A 14,835-nucleotide genomic window follows, 5' to 3' on the forward strand; every position below is an offset into this window, starting at 1 on the left:
TTTAGCTATCTCCAAGCTCGGGTGTCGAGCGCGAGAATCGCCAATGACGTGTGGCATTTTGGTTGAAACGGCGTTTCCCTCCTGGACGGAGCTGAAGCGTCAGCATTTGCGAGTGTTCTCGCCGCCTAACCAGGCATATCGCGTGCATTCGCGTTTCCATGCCGCCCGACAGGGCAAGAAGGAATTGATGGACTTTGTTCAAGCGTTGCGTACTCTCATTGCCGGTATGGCAGCCGATTCTCTTCCCGAGGAGGTCACAGTGACCGTATTTATGGAGGGCCTCCGCATTGGCGTGGCCAGAATGGAAGTCTTCCGTATGCACCGTCTTTTTTAGAAAAGCAATGAATGTGGCAATGAATGCCGAATTCAAATTTACATCGGCGCGACTTGATTCGAATGCATATCCTCATAGCCCGTCGGGCAAACCTGAGCCAATGGATCTCAGCTATGCTGAGAAAGAAAGGGCAGAGCTCCGAGTTGCCGGGCAGCATTCGAATACCCGAAAGCGTTTTGTCTTTGGAGACCCCCGACACTTTCAGACTGGTTGTCCACTGGTCAAGGCGTGTCAAGAGTCATCGAACCGACGTCCCGATTCTTACCAGTCTGCTTTGTCGCGGGGCTCCCTACTGGAAAAAAAATAAGTTTTGGTGAGCTTCAAAGAGGTGGAGGGCATCAGGGACCAGTCTCAGAGAACTCCGTGCGCTTTAAAGACGGAACGCGTATGCAAACCAGACTTGATTGGAGGTGAAAGCGACCGTGAAAGGCTTTGAGAAGTTATGGAAAATTCCTATCGACTCTGGGGCATAGGGCAATAATGCTCGACGCTAAAGAAGTCAGTTGTATGCTGAGGCGCCGAAAGCGCAGCTAAGTACCGCCATTACTGTTTGCTTAGCGATGAGGACTTATGTCACGGTGCCGAGGATCTTTGTGGACCTCGGCGTCAAGCTTCGTGACTTTGACAGCGTGGAACGCCGTTTAGTCTCAAACCTGAAATTATGGTATGACTTCATCCGTGGAATGGCATGCTTAGAACACCATGATCCATGGATCGATTGGAAGTCAAAGATCCTGAGCGCTACGCGCCTGTCTCTTGGTGGAGCTTTGGTGAGTCATAAGCCCACCTCTGCTAGGAGCAGAAGCGCTATTGGCGCGGGCACTGATCCGGGACCGTAAACGTGCTGGAGATCAAAGTATCTGAGTTCTCGAACACCAAAAGTGTAGTGGACAGGAGTCCCGAGCGTGGATCGCGGGCTGAACATGGAGTGGCACCTAACCAACTGAGCGCTGCTCAAGCATAGAGGCAGTCGCTGCATGCCTTCATGCTATGGTCGGCCAAGGACCGATACATCGAGGGCGAGGCCCCAGTGATGCGCGTGGAGTGGCACGTAATCCAGTAAGCACTACTCACGTTTCAACGTAGTTGCTGCATGCCAAACGTGGCATGGTCGGACGAGGTCTGAATAGTCTTAGGCAAGACCCTTTAGATGCGTGTGAGTGGCACGTTACCCACTGAACGAAGGCTGCGGAACTAGCAGCTCTCCGTCAAATGTTGTTAATGACATCAAGGCTCCGATGGAGCAGGGAGTGGGGGCACTAGACGGCGCTGAGTGCATGCTCCCACTGGTCTCGTCGAGACGTAAACATCGGTGGATAGAAACGGCGACGCCGTATGTTATCTGCAAGACGCCGGGCGTAGATCCTAACTCGGGGTGTGTCTACCGTAGGCGATAGCGCACAGCTATATAACCTTGACAGCGGTATGGCGGAAGAGGAAGACGGCAACATCGCCCTTGAGCCTATTACTAGAGTGAATACTCTTCTTGAGCTGGCCAAGATGTCTTTTAAGGAGTTCGGCGGTATCTCGAAGGCATGCGACTGAGATGAAGTGGTCATTATACGACCGGAAGGGGAGATCACCCATCGTCGCTACTGGATTAAGTTGTCCTGGAGGAAATCAAGAGGGTGCTTAACGAACGAAGTTGGTCTTCGATCCTAAAGAATCCCACGAATCCGTACTATCCTTTGGTGAAGTATTTTCAGGGGGTCGTCTCCAAAGACTCGCCGTCGGTCTACCTGTGCGTCATGGAATCGATTTTGTTCCGGGGACCATGTAATGCGAACACGCCAATGGACCCTGCCCAAGGAGCAGTGTGAGTTCATTGACGCCTTTTTCTGTGCAAAGCACATGGTAGGAATGGTGCGTGAGAGCAAGTCTCCCCTTTCAACACCCACGTTTTGTGTCCAGATGCCGATCGGCAAGTGGCGTATCGTTCACGCTCACAATAAGCTAAATGCCGCCACCATTCCGACATATACGCCGATTTCAAGAAAGTGAAGTTCTCCGAAACAATACAATATGGTTGGGTGTACAAAGTAAAGTCACTCGAAGATCGGAAGGTATGACCCATTGCTCATGAGAGCGAGTGATATTCGGCTGACAGCGGGTGAGTACTTCAAGTGGCATGCTCTGGGAGTGCATGCCACTTGAAGTACTCACCCTGGTGGTTTTCCAAGGGCTGTCAAATGTTCCAGCAATATTTAAACATCTTGTGACGCAGTTGTTCAGGCCCCATTGGGCGTATGCAAATGCACCAGCAACATTTAAACATCTTGTGACGCAGTTATTTAGACCCCATCGGGCGTATGCACAAACATCCTAGAAAAAGGATTTCTCCAGCGCCGAAGATGCACTTATCTGCATTAGCATACAGCTTATTCGTGCGCATGCACTCGAGCAACGCTCTCAAATGGACAATGTAGTTTCTTTCATCTGCCCTCCCGTGCCCCGCACGACTGAGGACAAAGATGTCGTCGAAGTGTGCTTCATTGGGTAGCGTGGCATTCGAGCGGATCCTGCTAAGGTCATGACCATTGTGAACTGGCCGATTCCAAAGAACTGAAAGGGCTTATGCAATTGACTTGGCCTCACCAACTACTTGCACAAGTAAAGCTAGAACTATGCGGAAATGGCACGGCCATCGTCGAATCTCCTTGGGAAGATGCGAAATGGTGTTGGGACACCGAGCATCGGGAGGCTCTTGACGGGGTCAAAGACAGTGTCCTTTATGCACCAATACTGGCGTTGCCTGACACCGATCGCTCTTTTAGTGTCGTCTGTGACCGTTCAGAGTTTGCTTGGCAAATTCGAATCGAAGATGGCGTTCCATGCGCACGTCCGCCTCCTTGTGGCCCCACTGTAAGTTAGACAGCAAGGAACGTTTCCGATGCCGCTGCATCCATCTTTCAAAAAGCTCTTCATCATCTACAGCGTTTTTGCCAAGGGCGAGTACCACTGGAGTCGTCCGTATTGCGGGTACATGAGCGCCTCCTCTTTGAGCGCGAAGTCGAGCGCGGTACCTGTCCATCGGGATTTCGTGAGATACCAAGAAGCAAGCTCGGAAAACGTTGGCCAAGCTCGATTTGTGTACTGGCTGGAGATCAACTACGTAGACGCCCAAATATCGAGTGATCGCATCCTTCACTTCAGTAGCGGGATCCGCCGAGCGGAAGCCGCATTCCACACGAGGGTCAAGGACCAACCGTGAACGCGCGCGCATGGGAGCCGCTCTGCGGATAGCATTCAGCTGCTGTTTCTGTGCTTCGTCGAGGTCATTGGTGACACCGAAAGGCGAGAGTTCGGGGACAGAACAAGGTGTCCGCAAGATTCGAGCAGGGTTCACATCGCGCCGTGAGCGCACCTCGCCCTCCTCTTCTTTCCATCCTGAAAAGGAGTAGCCGACTTGTTGTTGGAATCCTCCGAGTCCTCGACAAAGAAATCTGTCCCCCGTGGCGGGCGCCCGGTTGCTGAGGGCTCGAGATGCGCTTCCCTTAAACCGCGGACATACTGTCCGAAGTTGCACCGCGTGCAGGAGGCGAAGAAGAAGTCTGCCCGTGGGCGCTCTCGGAACCAGCGATGCTGGGTGCTTTTGTGTTATTGACACAGGGCTCATTGAGCAGATAATGCGAGAAGAAGGTCCTGGGATCCTTGACATGCGAGCCTCGTATGAGGCGACAGTTAAATGTGAATTGCGGGTATTCACAATTTTGATGAGGGAGAGTGTTACGGGGTTACACGTACCCTGGTATATAGACGTGGGTCACACACGTTGGTGTGTTCGTACAATGGTGTGGCTACACCTTCACATGAAACCACTATGTGGCGGAACTGCCAGTAGTTATGCATTTTAATTAGGTTTTCCTAATTAAATAAAGATATTGGTTTAGGCGGCTCTGCTGTAAATAAAACAAAAGAAATACAATTTACAATTTGAACGAAGAGTGTATTTGCCTTCGGTTAAGGATGTGTGTGTTCTTGGAGTTAGCGAATTGCAATCCGCCACACTCATACTGGTTCTAGTATAGAAAGCCTGGTCGGTGAGCTTAGCTTAGCTTCCTCTAAGCAAAGAAGTACGGTGGTCCCGCTACAGACCACAACAGGTTATCATCCAAACACTTCTGATTAAACAGATTTGCTGCATCGATGACGTGGTCAGACAATTCGGTCGATAAGATGCCAAGTGTGTCGGCACCCGTGCGCATCAAGATCGAAGTTGTCGTCAACGCAGTCGCATACAACGAGGGATGCTTTTTTCATGATGCGCTCGAAGCAGTATCGATACTTGCTTGAGTGTGTGCCGTATTGCATACGTGATAACACATTTCTGAAGAACTCGAACAAACATCTGAATGCAGCTATCTGCATGCTACGATACCTGAATAGTACATGCCTCACCGGTATTGTCTCCCGAGGCAGTGTCACTAAAGCATATTCAGATGCAGATTGGGGCAGCAATACCAATGGCAGCTGTTTGAATTCAGGAATCATGGTCATGAATGTTGGCGCGCCATAATAAGTCAAAGTACCAGCGAACCGTTGTACTCCGCTCGGCGAAGGCTGAATATAAAGTGCTCTCAGGCTTTGCACTTAAGATGTTTTTTGTGCGATGCGTAAGGACCTGGGTCATGTGCAAGTGGAAGACACATAAGGTTGGGATGGCAGCCAAGAAGCGATTGCTTAAACCAACAATTATGTTTTGATGAATCATGTGGACATCATGCAGCAACTACCGCCATTTGTGACGATTATCCGAATGGCTCGCTCTGCTGTCACATTTTTTGATGCGCGTTTGGCACTGTCACTTGCTGTTCGATTCCTTGATCTTTATAAAAAGTATTGAGAGAGTTTGTTGCAAACTCGCGGGCTCCATCATGGCGAGCAAACGTGATTCGTTTGCCGAAATGTGTCTGAATTTTGATGATGTAGCTCTGAACGCAATATTCGCCCTCTTTTGGCACGAAGGTAGAAGAAGCCTTTGATGCATCCACCTCCCTCACCCATAATAAGCAGTGGATACTCGCATCCACCAAGCGAGTCTTGCTCTATAGGACCATATGTTTTAAAATGGAACATTGTCATAGTTACTTGGATATGATTTTTGAACAATTCTTCCATGTTAACATCCACGGCATACCCTTGGCGCGTTTGACAGAGATGACAACTTTATATTTTTGATCTTTCGGAGTACATGAATTGGCGTGTGGTCCATCCGTGTGTGCGAGTCATGGCTAAGGCTTGGAGTGGCTAAATGTGCTGATTGCAGTGGTATACGAAGCCAGTGAAGTCATTCGCGGTTGCCATCACTTATGAGAGTCCTGCTGTGGTATGTGCATTCTTGCACCATCAGACACTACTTGAAACTTGACATTTTGGCTGATTTGCGGTACCAAAAGATAATTCTTGTTCATCATTGGCATATATAGTGCGTCTTAATCCTCCCGTTTGCGAGAACACTCGCTCAATCGTAGGATCAACACCTTGATTGCGGCCTTGCTATCGCCAGTCACTGTAAGTTCGCCTTCATTGTGTTCATTGAGGTTTTCAACCTTAGCTTTGTTTCTACAGATGTGATGCGCGGCACTGCTATCTATTGACCAAGGTCCAGACATGCTCTGGTTTGTCGTGATTCCAGCGATATTCAAAAGCGATTCTTTATACACATGGTTGGCACCGCATCCCCGCCGAGTCAATCCAGACGATTCTCATTATTTTGCTTGGCCCAGCACCGCAAGATGTAGCAACTAGTTTGTGAACTAAGGACCTAAATATATACACTTTCAAATTTTGATTTTCCCTACAAGAGTCTTCGCTCCTAGGATTTTTCCCTCGTCAGCTTTAAACATCAACAGATTATGAGCCCTAGGGTCATCGCCTCCGCATACGACAACTCTACCAGGGTGGTCATCGACAATTTTTACGGCGACAACTACGCGACACTGGACCATTGCATGCATGGCGTATTCCTGACCAAGTCGGTGTGGCATGTCGTCAACCGAGAGTCGCCTACAACTTTGCGGGCCATCGAGCCTCGGATGTTTTCGTCAAGGCAAGCAACATCGCGATTGGGTTAAGTTGCTTCACATGGACACAATCAACCATCCCGTGGTCGACAATTATGAACAGCCTGGACCGTGTAGTCGCATTTGCGTACATTGTAAAGTGGGCCAAACAGGCTTGACGCATCTTCTCAAAGCGACAGTGCGATCTGCCTACTACAGAATCTTTCAAAGAGCTTGGAGAATGTTGTTCCTAACTTGGTAATAGCAACGAGAACTTCGTGCGCAAGACGTTGTGAAGGTGCTTACGAATGAGCTCATAAAGTGGGAAGAAAAAAAGTATCGAGGATCAATACCATAAATACGGCTAAGGCGTTTATTGTTAACTGAAAGCCTCGCCAATGCACTTATTGCGGCAAGCTGGGGCACACGAAGACAATCATTTTATACTTCGGGTTACTATACTAGACTACTAGCCTATCAAGGAAGCACCACACAATATACACAAGATATCGTACCATGGTTGTACCAGTGACGTACCGGTATAAGATTGGTTAACGAGCAATGGTCGTATTGGCTATACCAGCTTTTTAATATAGACTCACTATAATGGATTTTCTTAGCCAATTAGTGAGCATACACAATGAACAATGATGCCAAACCGGTGTTATACCAGTTTTGCACCATTACGAAATATGGTACGCACGTGAGGTCGTATGTATATACATCCTCTCTTCAACACAGACCAAAGGCGACAATTATCTTCTTTAGAAAGACATCTACTTGTCAGAACCAAACTCTTACTTTTTACCGTTGACTGGTCAAGCGCGTTGTGCAGTGCTCAGGCTTGACTTACCCAAAAACATCGTCTGACAGGTCAAATTTTTAAAGGACCGTGTGTGGAAGCTTGTATGTCAAGGTTGTTAATGCTGGGGCGAAGGGATTGATAATTAAGGGTGGACTTTAAAATAAAAAAAGACGTTGCGGGGATTGGGTTCATGACCTGAAGAATATTTCGTCCCAGCAGTAGATTTCAAAATGTACAATACATTTAACAGTTTTTTGTCAGCAAACTAGTTGCTACCGTTAGGCATGCAACTGGATTTCGTGTCGTCTGTTCCTACTAAAAGTTTTGAGGTCTGCACTTGCTGGAAATTCCGTCGTCTTACTGAGCTACGGTATCAGAACGGTATACCATCGCTGAACGAAGTGTCCCCACCTTAACACTTTAATCGTCGACTTTTGTACACACTCAAGTGTGTTTTATCAACACCGATAAATACCCCAGTACACTTGCGCTGCTGTGAGCGATTATGTGACTGGTGTCAGCTATTTCCTCGACAAATTAGTTTTAAGTGTCTGGACGGTAGCTGTTGTATCGGAGAGAGATCTGCACTTTGTAGCGATATTCTCGCAAAGTTTTTTAAAAGTAGTTGGCACCAGGTTGAACACCCTATCCGCAAACAGCTGATCGTACGGAACGCGTAATCGCAACATCTTCCCGAGAACTTGCGCGGAACGACCGAGATGTGGCCGCAGTGCTGGAGCAAATTGCTCACAGTTGTCAAGTTTGCATTGAATAACGCAGTGCATGCCTCTACTGGCTTTAAATCACTCTTTAATTTGGACTCGCTGATATCGGCTTGGCTACGTTCCGTACCAAAATAATATATTTCATCCCAGTGAAAGCGAGCGTCATGCGCCAAGTATTTGATGCTATGGCTGTGCTGATAGAAATGTGCCGGCGCCAGAGGCAGGCAACCCCGTATGAATATGTTGTGGGTAGATGTTTCTCTCAAGACTGAGCTTATCGACTAATGCAGTACAAGACCCAGTTGCATCCACGCTACTTACGGCTTGTATCACGCACTCAATAACCCGGAGAATACGATCGCAATCTGTATCCTATCGATCGTACATGCCCGTCTGATGTAAAGCGCCCTCTTTGAAAAGACGCACATTTCCTATGGCTGGTCTATACTTTGCATACAGTGATTCACCCAGTGTTATAGTGTAGCTCGGAAGTGCACCCAAAAACTGAGCCAATTTTTTTGGCATTAATCGCACGTCGAGACTGTTGGAAAGAGTTGACGTACCGCCGTAATCGAAAGAGTTCACGAGAGTCAGTCGTGTAAAGGTTGGCTCTCAACCGGTACTATATAATGGGCAATAGTGAGTGGACGCCGTGAAACACCAAAGCGGTTAGCAGTATCTGGTGAAGTCAAAAATGATCTGCTTACTTCGAAAACGCATAAAATTCAAGGCTTTGTTTCAGTTGCCTTCGTGTCGTTGCTGCTTACGGCCTGAAAATTGTTTGATTACGTCGTGTTGGCGACGAATACGAGGCAAATCTCGCTCTAGAATTGAGCACACCCGGCTCAACATTGCCTTTGAAGAAAACTGAAATCTATAGACACAGCATAAGCAAGTACTTTAATTGTCGTAAACTCATTTTTTTGAATCCTTCGGTCAGCTATCTCCTTTTTTTGCGAGATCTTTTTCCAGCTCTGGTGCGTTACGAGCATGCCCGTAATTCGGCGAGCGCACCAGTAAATTGTTTTTCGCTGCCTCCACATCTTAAACCTTGTATGTCGCGACATTATTTTATTTTTTCTACCGAGTTGTCCTATATCAAGTCTATCTTCTGCCACCACGTTGGCGAACACTCAGCTCAAGCACTGTGTCGTTCAAGAAATTATAGTGTGCACACGTAAGGGTATCCTTGACGAAACCCATCGCGAACTTGAGCTGTTGCTTATTCACTGGCATGCCCTGTAACTCAACCTAAACAAACCCCAGAAACGACAAATCAGGTGTGCAACACATTCATGATGTCGAAAACAAAACACTCACCATAATTTTTTCCTTCAAGGTCCGCATGTTGTCTCTAACGTCAATCTCCACATTCAACGTTTGACCCTCAAGCTTCCATTGAGAGTTTTCCGGATCGTTTGGAACCTTCACAACCAATTGTACCATCCCCTGTGTACAATGAGAGCATATAAGTGTAAGGAAATTAAACAGCATGTAAGTGCTATTGTTGTGAAACATACGGGATGCCGGGAAGCAAATTCCTTTTCCGGTAGTAACAATGATCCGCTTGTTCGCTGCCTCTTTGTTGATGGTTCAATGTCTTCGCCTGGAGGTCCCGAAACACCAGGAGGACCAGCACTCATACCAGGTGGGCCACTGCTTGCTCCTGGTGGAATAACGCCTCGTGCTTGCAAATGCGGAGGAAGGCCATTCGGGGGTCCAAGCATCATACCAGCGGCTCCCATGCCAGAGGCGCCCATTCCAAGTGGCATCATTCCAGGTGGCATCATGCCCATTCCTAAAGGAGCATATCCAGGGGCACCAACACCCATGACAGGAGCGCCCATCATTGGACCCGATACCATAAGCGGTGGCATTCCCGGTGCTGGATGTGATAGTGGTAGCATTGATGGCATCTGAGCAGATTCAATGGATCCAGTGATATCGGAAACTGGCTGAGTTTGCACTGTTTCCAAAAATGCTGAGTTCTCTTCTTCAGTGGCGTCTTCCTCCTGTTGTGGCTGCTGCTCCTGTTGTTGTTGCTGCTCCTGCTGTTGCTCGTCAGCAGTCGTCGAACCATTAGTGGCTTCCAACAATCGCGCTTCTTCTTCTGCAGATGACGCGAAGATGTCTGAACGTTTAGTTGCGAAACGTCGCAAAGAATCTGCAATTGCCGATCCTGGTGCATATGAAGACTCTTTTTGCTTTTCAAGATGCCGCTGCGTTTCTTCGCGCCACTTTGGATTCATCAACAGAATTCGCATGTGTTCATTAGCCTCAGCAGACGATATAGTCTTACCGTCCACACTCAGTAATGGTTGCTGCGTCGTCGCCCCAGTTACTTGTGGCACGTGGTCTTCGACAATTTTAATGTCTGGCTGTGGTCCATCGTCGTCATCGTCTTCATCTTCGTCCATGTCCATATCGTCATCTGACCCCTTTGTTTCCTCCTCACCAACAGTAGCTGAAGCGCCCAAGTCATCATCATCGTCGAAATTAATCGTCTCAACGACCACAAAGTCGTGCCAGTCGATCTGCGCCAGTGCACGACGCTCGGCATCACTTTCCGCCACTTCCCTGTCCTTGCGTTCCTGCTCCGTTCGCTGCCATTCCATTCGATAAACACATCGATCAAGCACCTTCATTCGATCCATTCCCTCTTCAATCCTGTAGCCTCAATACAATTAGTCTTTTAAACAACATCGATACGTCAACGACTAAATTAAAGTTGACGCACCGCTTCATCTGCATTTCCTGTTTGGCCATTACCAGTGTGTAGGATTCCACAAGTGCCGTAAAATAAGCGAAGAGTGGGTGGGTGGGCTTTAAAAAGTCGAACTGTGGATTGCGCTGCTCACGTGTAGCAAGACCTGATAAAAATGAGCTACCACTTAATGCCGTGTACTGGGCTGTCAAGTACATGATTTCCTGATCCAATGCACTAAGCGTTGGATGCTTGATTATAAACTTTTCATCTGGTGGTGGCTCTAGCTCTTTATCCTTAAGTTTAATCGCCGCTTGGGCCGCGACATCTTGCACCGCTTTCTTCTCCACAACCACATCACCGGCAGTCTCGGCAGCTTTGACAATCATTTGCGTCTTTACTTGCTCTTCTGAACCATTTACTTGCTGCTGCTCGGATTCAACTGATACTCCTTCTTCTTTCTTAGCGATCAATTCGCTCACCTTGTGCTCATAGTATGCGTGATATGGATCGGACTCGCGTAGGAATGAAAACTTAGCTGACATACGCTCACCAACAATGCGGCTCTCGAAGGCGCGTCCATTGCTTGCCACAAATTGCGCTGTCTTGTCAACCACGGCGCGAATATCTGGTGGTGGGTAGATAATGCCTGTGACACGTCCTTGAACTGTCGCGTCATGTTCCTCCGGCTCCGCAGCCATTTTCGCTGCACTCACAGATTAATCTTTTAAGCTTTAGCCACATATATCAATAATATTATTATCCGGCTATACACTGGCCAATAACTAATAGGTCGCTTTCAAGGTCCCGTTTTTTTGCTAAAACAAAGTCGGAAAATTACAGTTCGAAACTCTATCGCACCAATCACAATCTATTTCCTTCTTGACTTTTACGCAATAGAAATCGGCGCTAATACAGTTTGGGGACGGCCATGTTTGAAATTGAATTCAATTTCTCGTTGTACTTTTTACAATACCATCGCCGCTACTTTGTCCAGCGTTGCACACCATGAGGCCAATAAAATCAAAGTGATTTTGCAGCGGGGCTGCCGTGGTTCTTTGCTTGGAGGAAGCACAGACATTACGTTCTTTCCAAGAACAAGTAAAGTGTAGCGGATCGCAATTCGCTACTTCTAAAAACTAAAGCCTTAACCAAGGCAAACGGCTTCCCGGGCTACTATTGAGAAGCGTGGTGCGCAAGTCGACGCAAGCCCCATGATCTTTCTGATCATAAGCGTCGACGACATCTGGGTAGTCTTGCCGGAGTGGCACCTCAAACTCTCACGAGTTCTGGAGTTTGGGTATCCCCGCCACTTTACAAGATATTGGGTTAGACCCTGCCGGCTATTTAGACCCACAAAGCGTTCCACGTGGTAGAGGACACCACCATTCTCTTCGAGAAGAGTCGGCGGCGGACGATGACGACTTGGTCGTTCGCCGTCCGGTGACTCGCGATTCTCTGCGAGCGTTGGAGGAAAAAGTCCGCTGGATTTTGGTACGGCTTAAGCAAGCACACCGAGTGGGTGCGCATCCTTCTCGGAAGTTTCAGCGTATACGCTAGGCCTCGCTCGGCCACGAACTTAAGAGGGCTGATAAGCCGTGGATGGAGCTTTGTCTAAAGACAGCAGAGACTGCATGTGTAGGACGGGTTTTAGCATTATAGAAACCAGGTCTTCGACTTCAATGTTTTCAACATTTCTTGCTCCTTTTCTGTCTGCATGATCCTTCTGCATATCTTGGCTTTCCGCCATCGCATCGCGAACGTGTTATAAGACACTCAGTCTGGTAGACAGGAAGTCAACGACTTCTTTACAGACAGTAAGAAGGCTGACATCAGCTAGTCGTTCGTCTATTCCTGTCCGACCAAGCCCCGAGCTATGGGATGGAGGCGTCAGCGGGATGCGAAAATTAACAAGCCCGTTCACGTAGAACGGCATGTAACCGGTAGGTGAATGCACTTCATTGTTCAAAGCAAACTTTACGAGTGGCAACTTGGTGCTTCAGCATTTCGGCGTCTCAGTGCATACGGTGCGAGGAACGTCTTCAAAGACGCGATTCACGCGCTCAGCCGGACTATCGGTCTGCGGATGGTCCGCTGTTAACATAGTCAACTTGGTGCCCAGCACCCTGAAGATTGTAGACTAAACCATCCCAATGAAGTGCGGGTCTCTATCAGAGACAATTGACTCCATGTTGCTAGAAAACACAATCGAATAATAGCGTCGCTGTATCCACACCGTTGATGGTGTCCGGCACTGCCACAAGATGAGTCATCTTGCTCAAACGGTCTAGAAAAACCACCACACCGTGTTGCCCGCCGAGACCTTCGGCAGGCCAAACACAAGGTCCATACTCATAGACTGCCAACACCCGGGGGGACCGGTAAACTGGCCAGCGGCGCCACCGCATTCGGAGAAGGTTTCACCTTCCAACACGTCTTACGGTGCGCACATATGTGCTCATCTACTTGTACAGCTTGGGCCACCTGGTGGCAACTCTCCGCGATGTGCGTATTCTCACGACCGAGATGGCCACTAAGTGGGGTGTCGTGGGTCTCATCAAGGATACAATATTTAAATTCTCATCGTGAGGAGCCACAATCCGTGGCGAATCCGTTGAATTGGTGCTATAATACAGCAACCCGTTACTCAACGAATATCGGTTAAACCGTGCGCGCAAATGTGCCGACAATTTCTTGTCCGAGTTTCCAAACTCCCTGCTCCAAAGAGCCATAAGCAGCGCTACACACATTCCGTCACCCGCGTATGCAGCGCGGATCAAATTCGTCACTGACGATGTCCCCGCCATGACATGAGCAAGCTCATAGTCTGGTCTACGTGACAACGCATCAGCCAAAGCAGTCTCATTTCCTGGCCAAAACTATATCTCAAAGTTATATTCTGCAAAGAATGAGAGCCACCTGGCCTACCTATGCGAGAGGTGAGACGACTGAGTCGCAATTCGTAAGGACGCATGATCTGTGTAGATCACAAACGGCTTTGAGCCAAACAGGTGCACCCTGAACTTTACCACTGCATACTTCATCACACGTAATTCCTTGTCGTGGACTAGTTAGTTCCGCTCTGCAGCCTTGAGCTGGAAGGATTTGAACGCGATCACCCGATCTCGCCCCTCGGTGTCTGCTTGTAGCAGTGTACAGCCGATGGCAAAGTCCGAAGCGTCACAGACGACTCTAAAAGGACGATTGAAATCTAGCAACACCAGTATTGGTGCATTGAAGAGGCTGTCTTCGACCCTGTCAAAAGAGTCCTGATGCTCGGTGTCCCAAGATCCTTCCTAAGGTGATTAGACAATGGCCGTGCCATCTTCGCATAGTTTGCACTTTACTTGCGCAAGTAGTTGGCGAGGCCAACCAACTTGCGCAAGTCCTTTTGGCTCTTTGAAATCGGCCAGTGCACAATGGCCTTGACCTTAGCGGGATCCGCTCGAAGGCCACGCTTCCGAATGAAGCACCCTAAAAAAGAATTTCGTTCGCGCCGAAGATGCACTTATCGGCATGAGCATACAGCTTATTCGTGCGCATGCACTCGAGCACCGCTGTCAAATGAGCGATGTGGTTCTCCACATCTGACCTTCCGTACCCCGCACGACTGTGGACAAGGATCTCGCCGATGTATGTCTGTGCATACGCCCGGTGGGGCCTGAACAATTGCTTCACAAGACGATTAAATGTTGCTGGTGTATTTGATAGCCCTTGGAGCATCACCAGCTATTCCCAGAGCGTCCCGCTCGGAGTACTCACCGCTGTCAGCGCAATATCACTCGCTATCCTGAGCAATCGGTAATAAAGATCGACCAAGTCAAGTGTACTGTACTTTGTACAGCCAACCATATTGTCCTGGAGAATACCTTTCCTAGAATTCGGCAACTGTGCCGGAATGGTGGTAGCGTTGAGCTTGTTATAAGCGTAAACGATACGCCACTTACCGTTCGGCTTCCGGACACAAGACGTCGGTGTCGAACGAGGAGACTTGCTCTCTTGCACCATTCCTACCTCGTATTTTGCACGGAAAAAGGCACCAATGACGTCACACTACTCTTCGGCCAGGGGCCATAGGCATGTCACGTAGTATTTGGTTCCCGGAACCAGATCAATCTTATGACGCACACTCCAGTTTAGAGGTATGAACGACGGCGGGCCTTTGAAGACGACGTCTTGATATTCCTTCAGAATCGATGGTCCATTTCTGGCTACCTAGCCCCGTACCGTATTCTTGTTTGGGTGTGGTCACACCATGCACATTT

General features: G+C 48.5%; 1 protein-coding gene across 1 annotated transcript; it reads right to left on the reverse strand.

Annotated features, from left to right (window-relative positions):
* Window positions 1-8,970: 8,970 nt before the first annotated feature.
* PHALS_05234 (probable splicing factor 3a subunit 1) lies at window positions 8,971-11,271 on the reverse strand (the record flags this gene model as incomplete). The annotated part of the gene is made up of 4 exons (XM_024718929.1): window positions 8,971-9,117; window positions 9,187-9,315; window positions 9,387-10,533; window positions 10,604-11,271. 4 exons carry the CDS (start codon window positions 11,269-11,271, stop codon window positions 8,971-8,973), a joined length of 2,091 nt encoding a protein of 696 aa, XP_024584279.1.
* Window positions 11,272-14,835: the final 3,564 nt, after the last annotated feature.

The sequence above is a fragment of the Plasmopara halstedii genome (genome assembly GCF_900000015.1).
Source record: "Plasmopara halstedii genome assembly, contig: Scaffold_2881, whole genome shotgun sequence".
NCBI lineage: Eukaryota > Oomycota > Peronosporomycetes > Peronosporales > Peronosporaceae > Plasmopara > Plasmopara halstedii.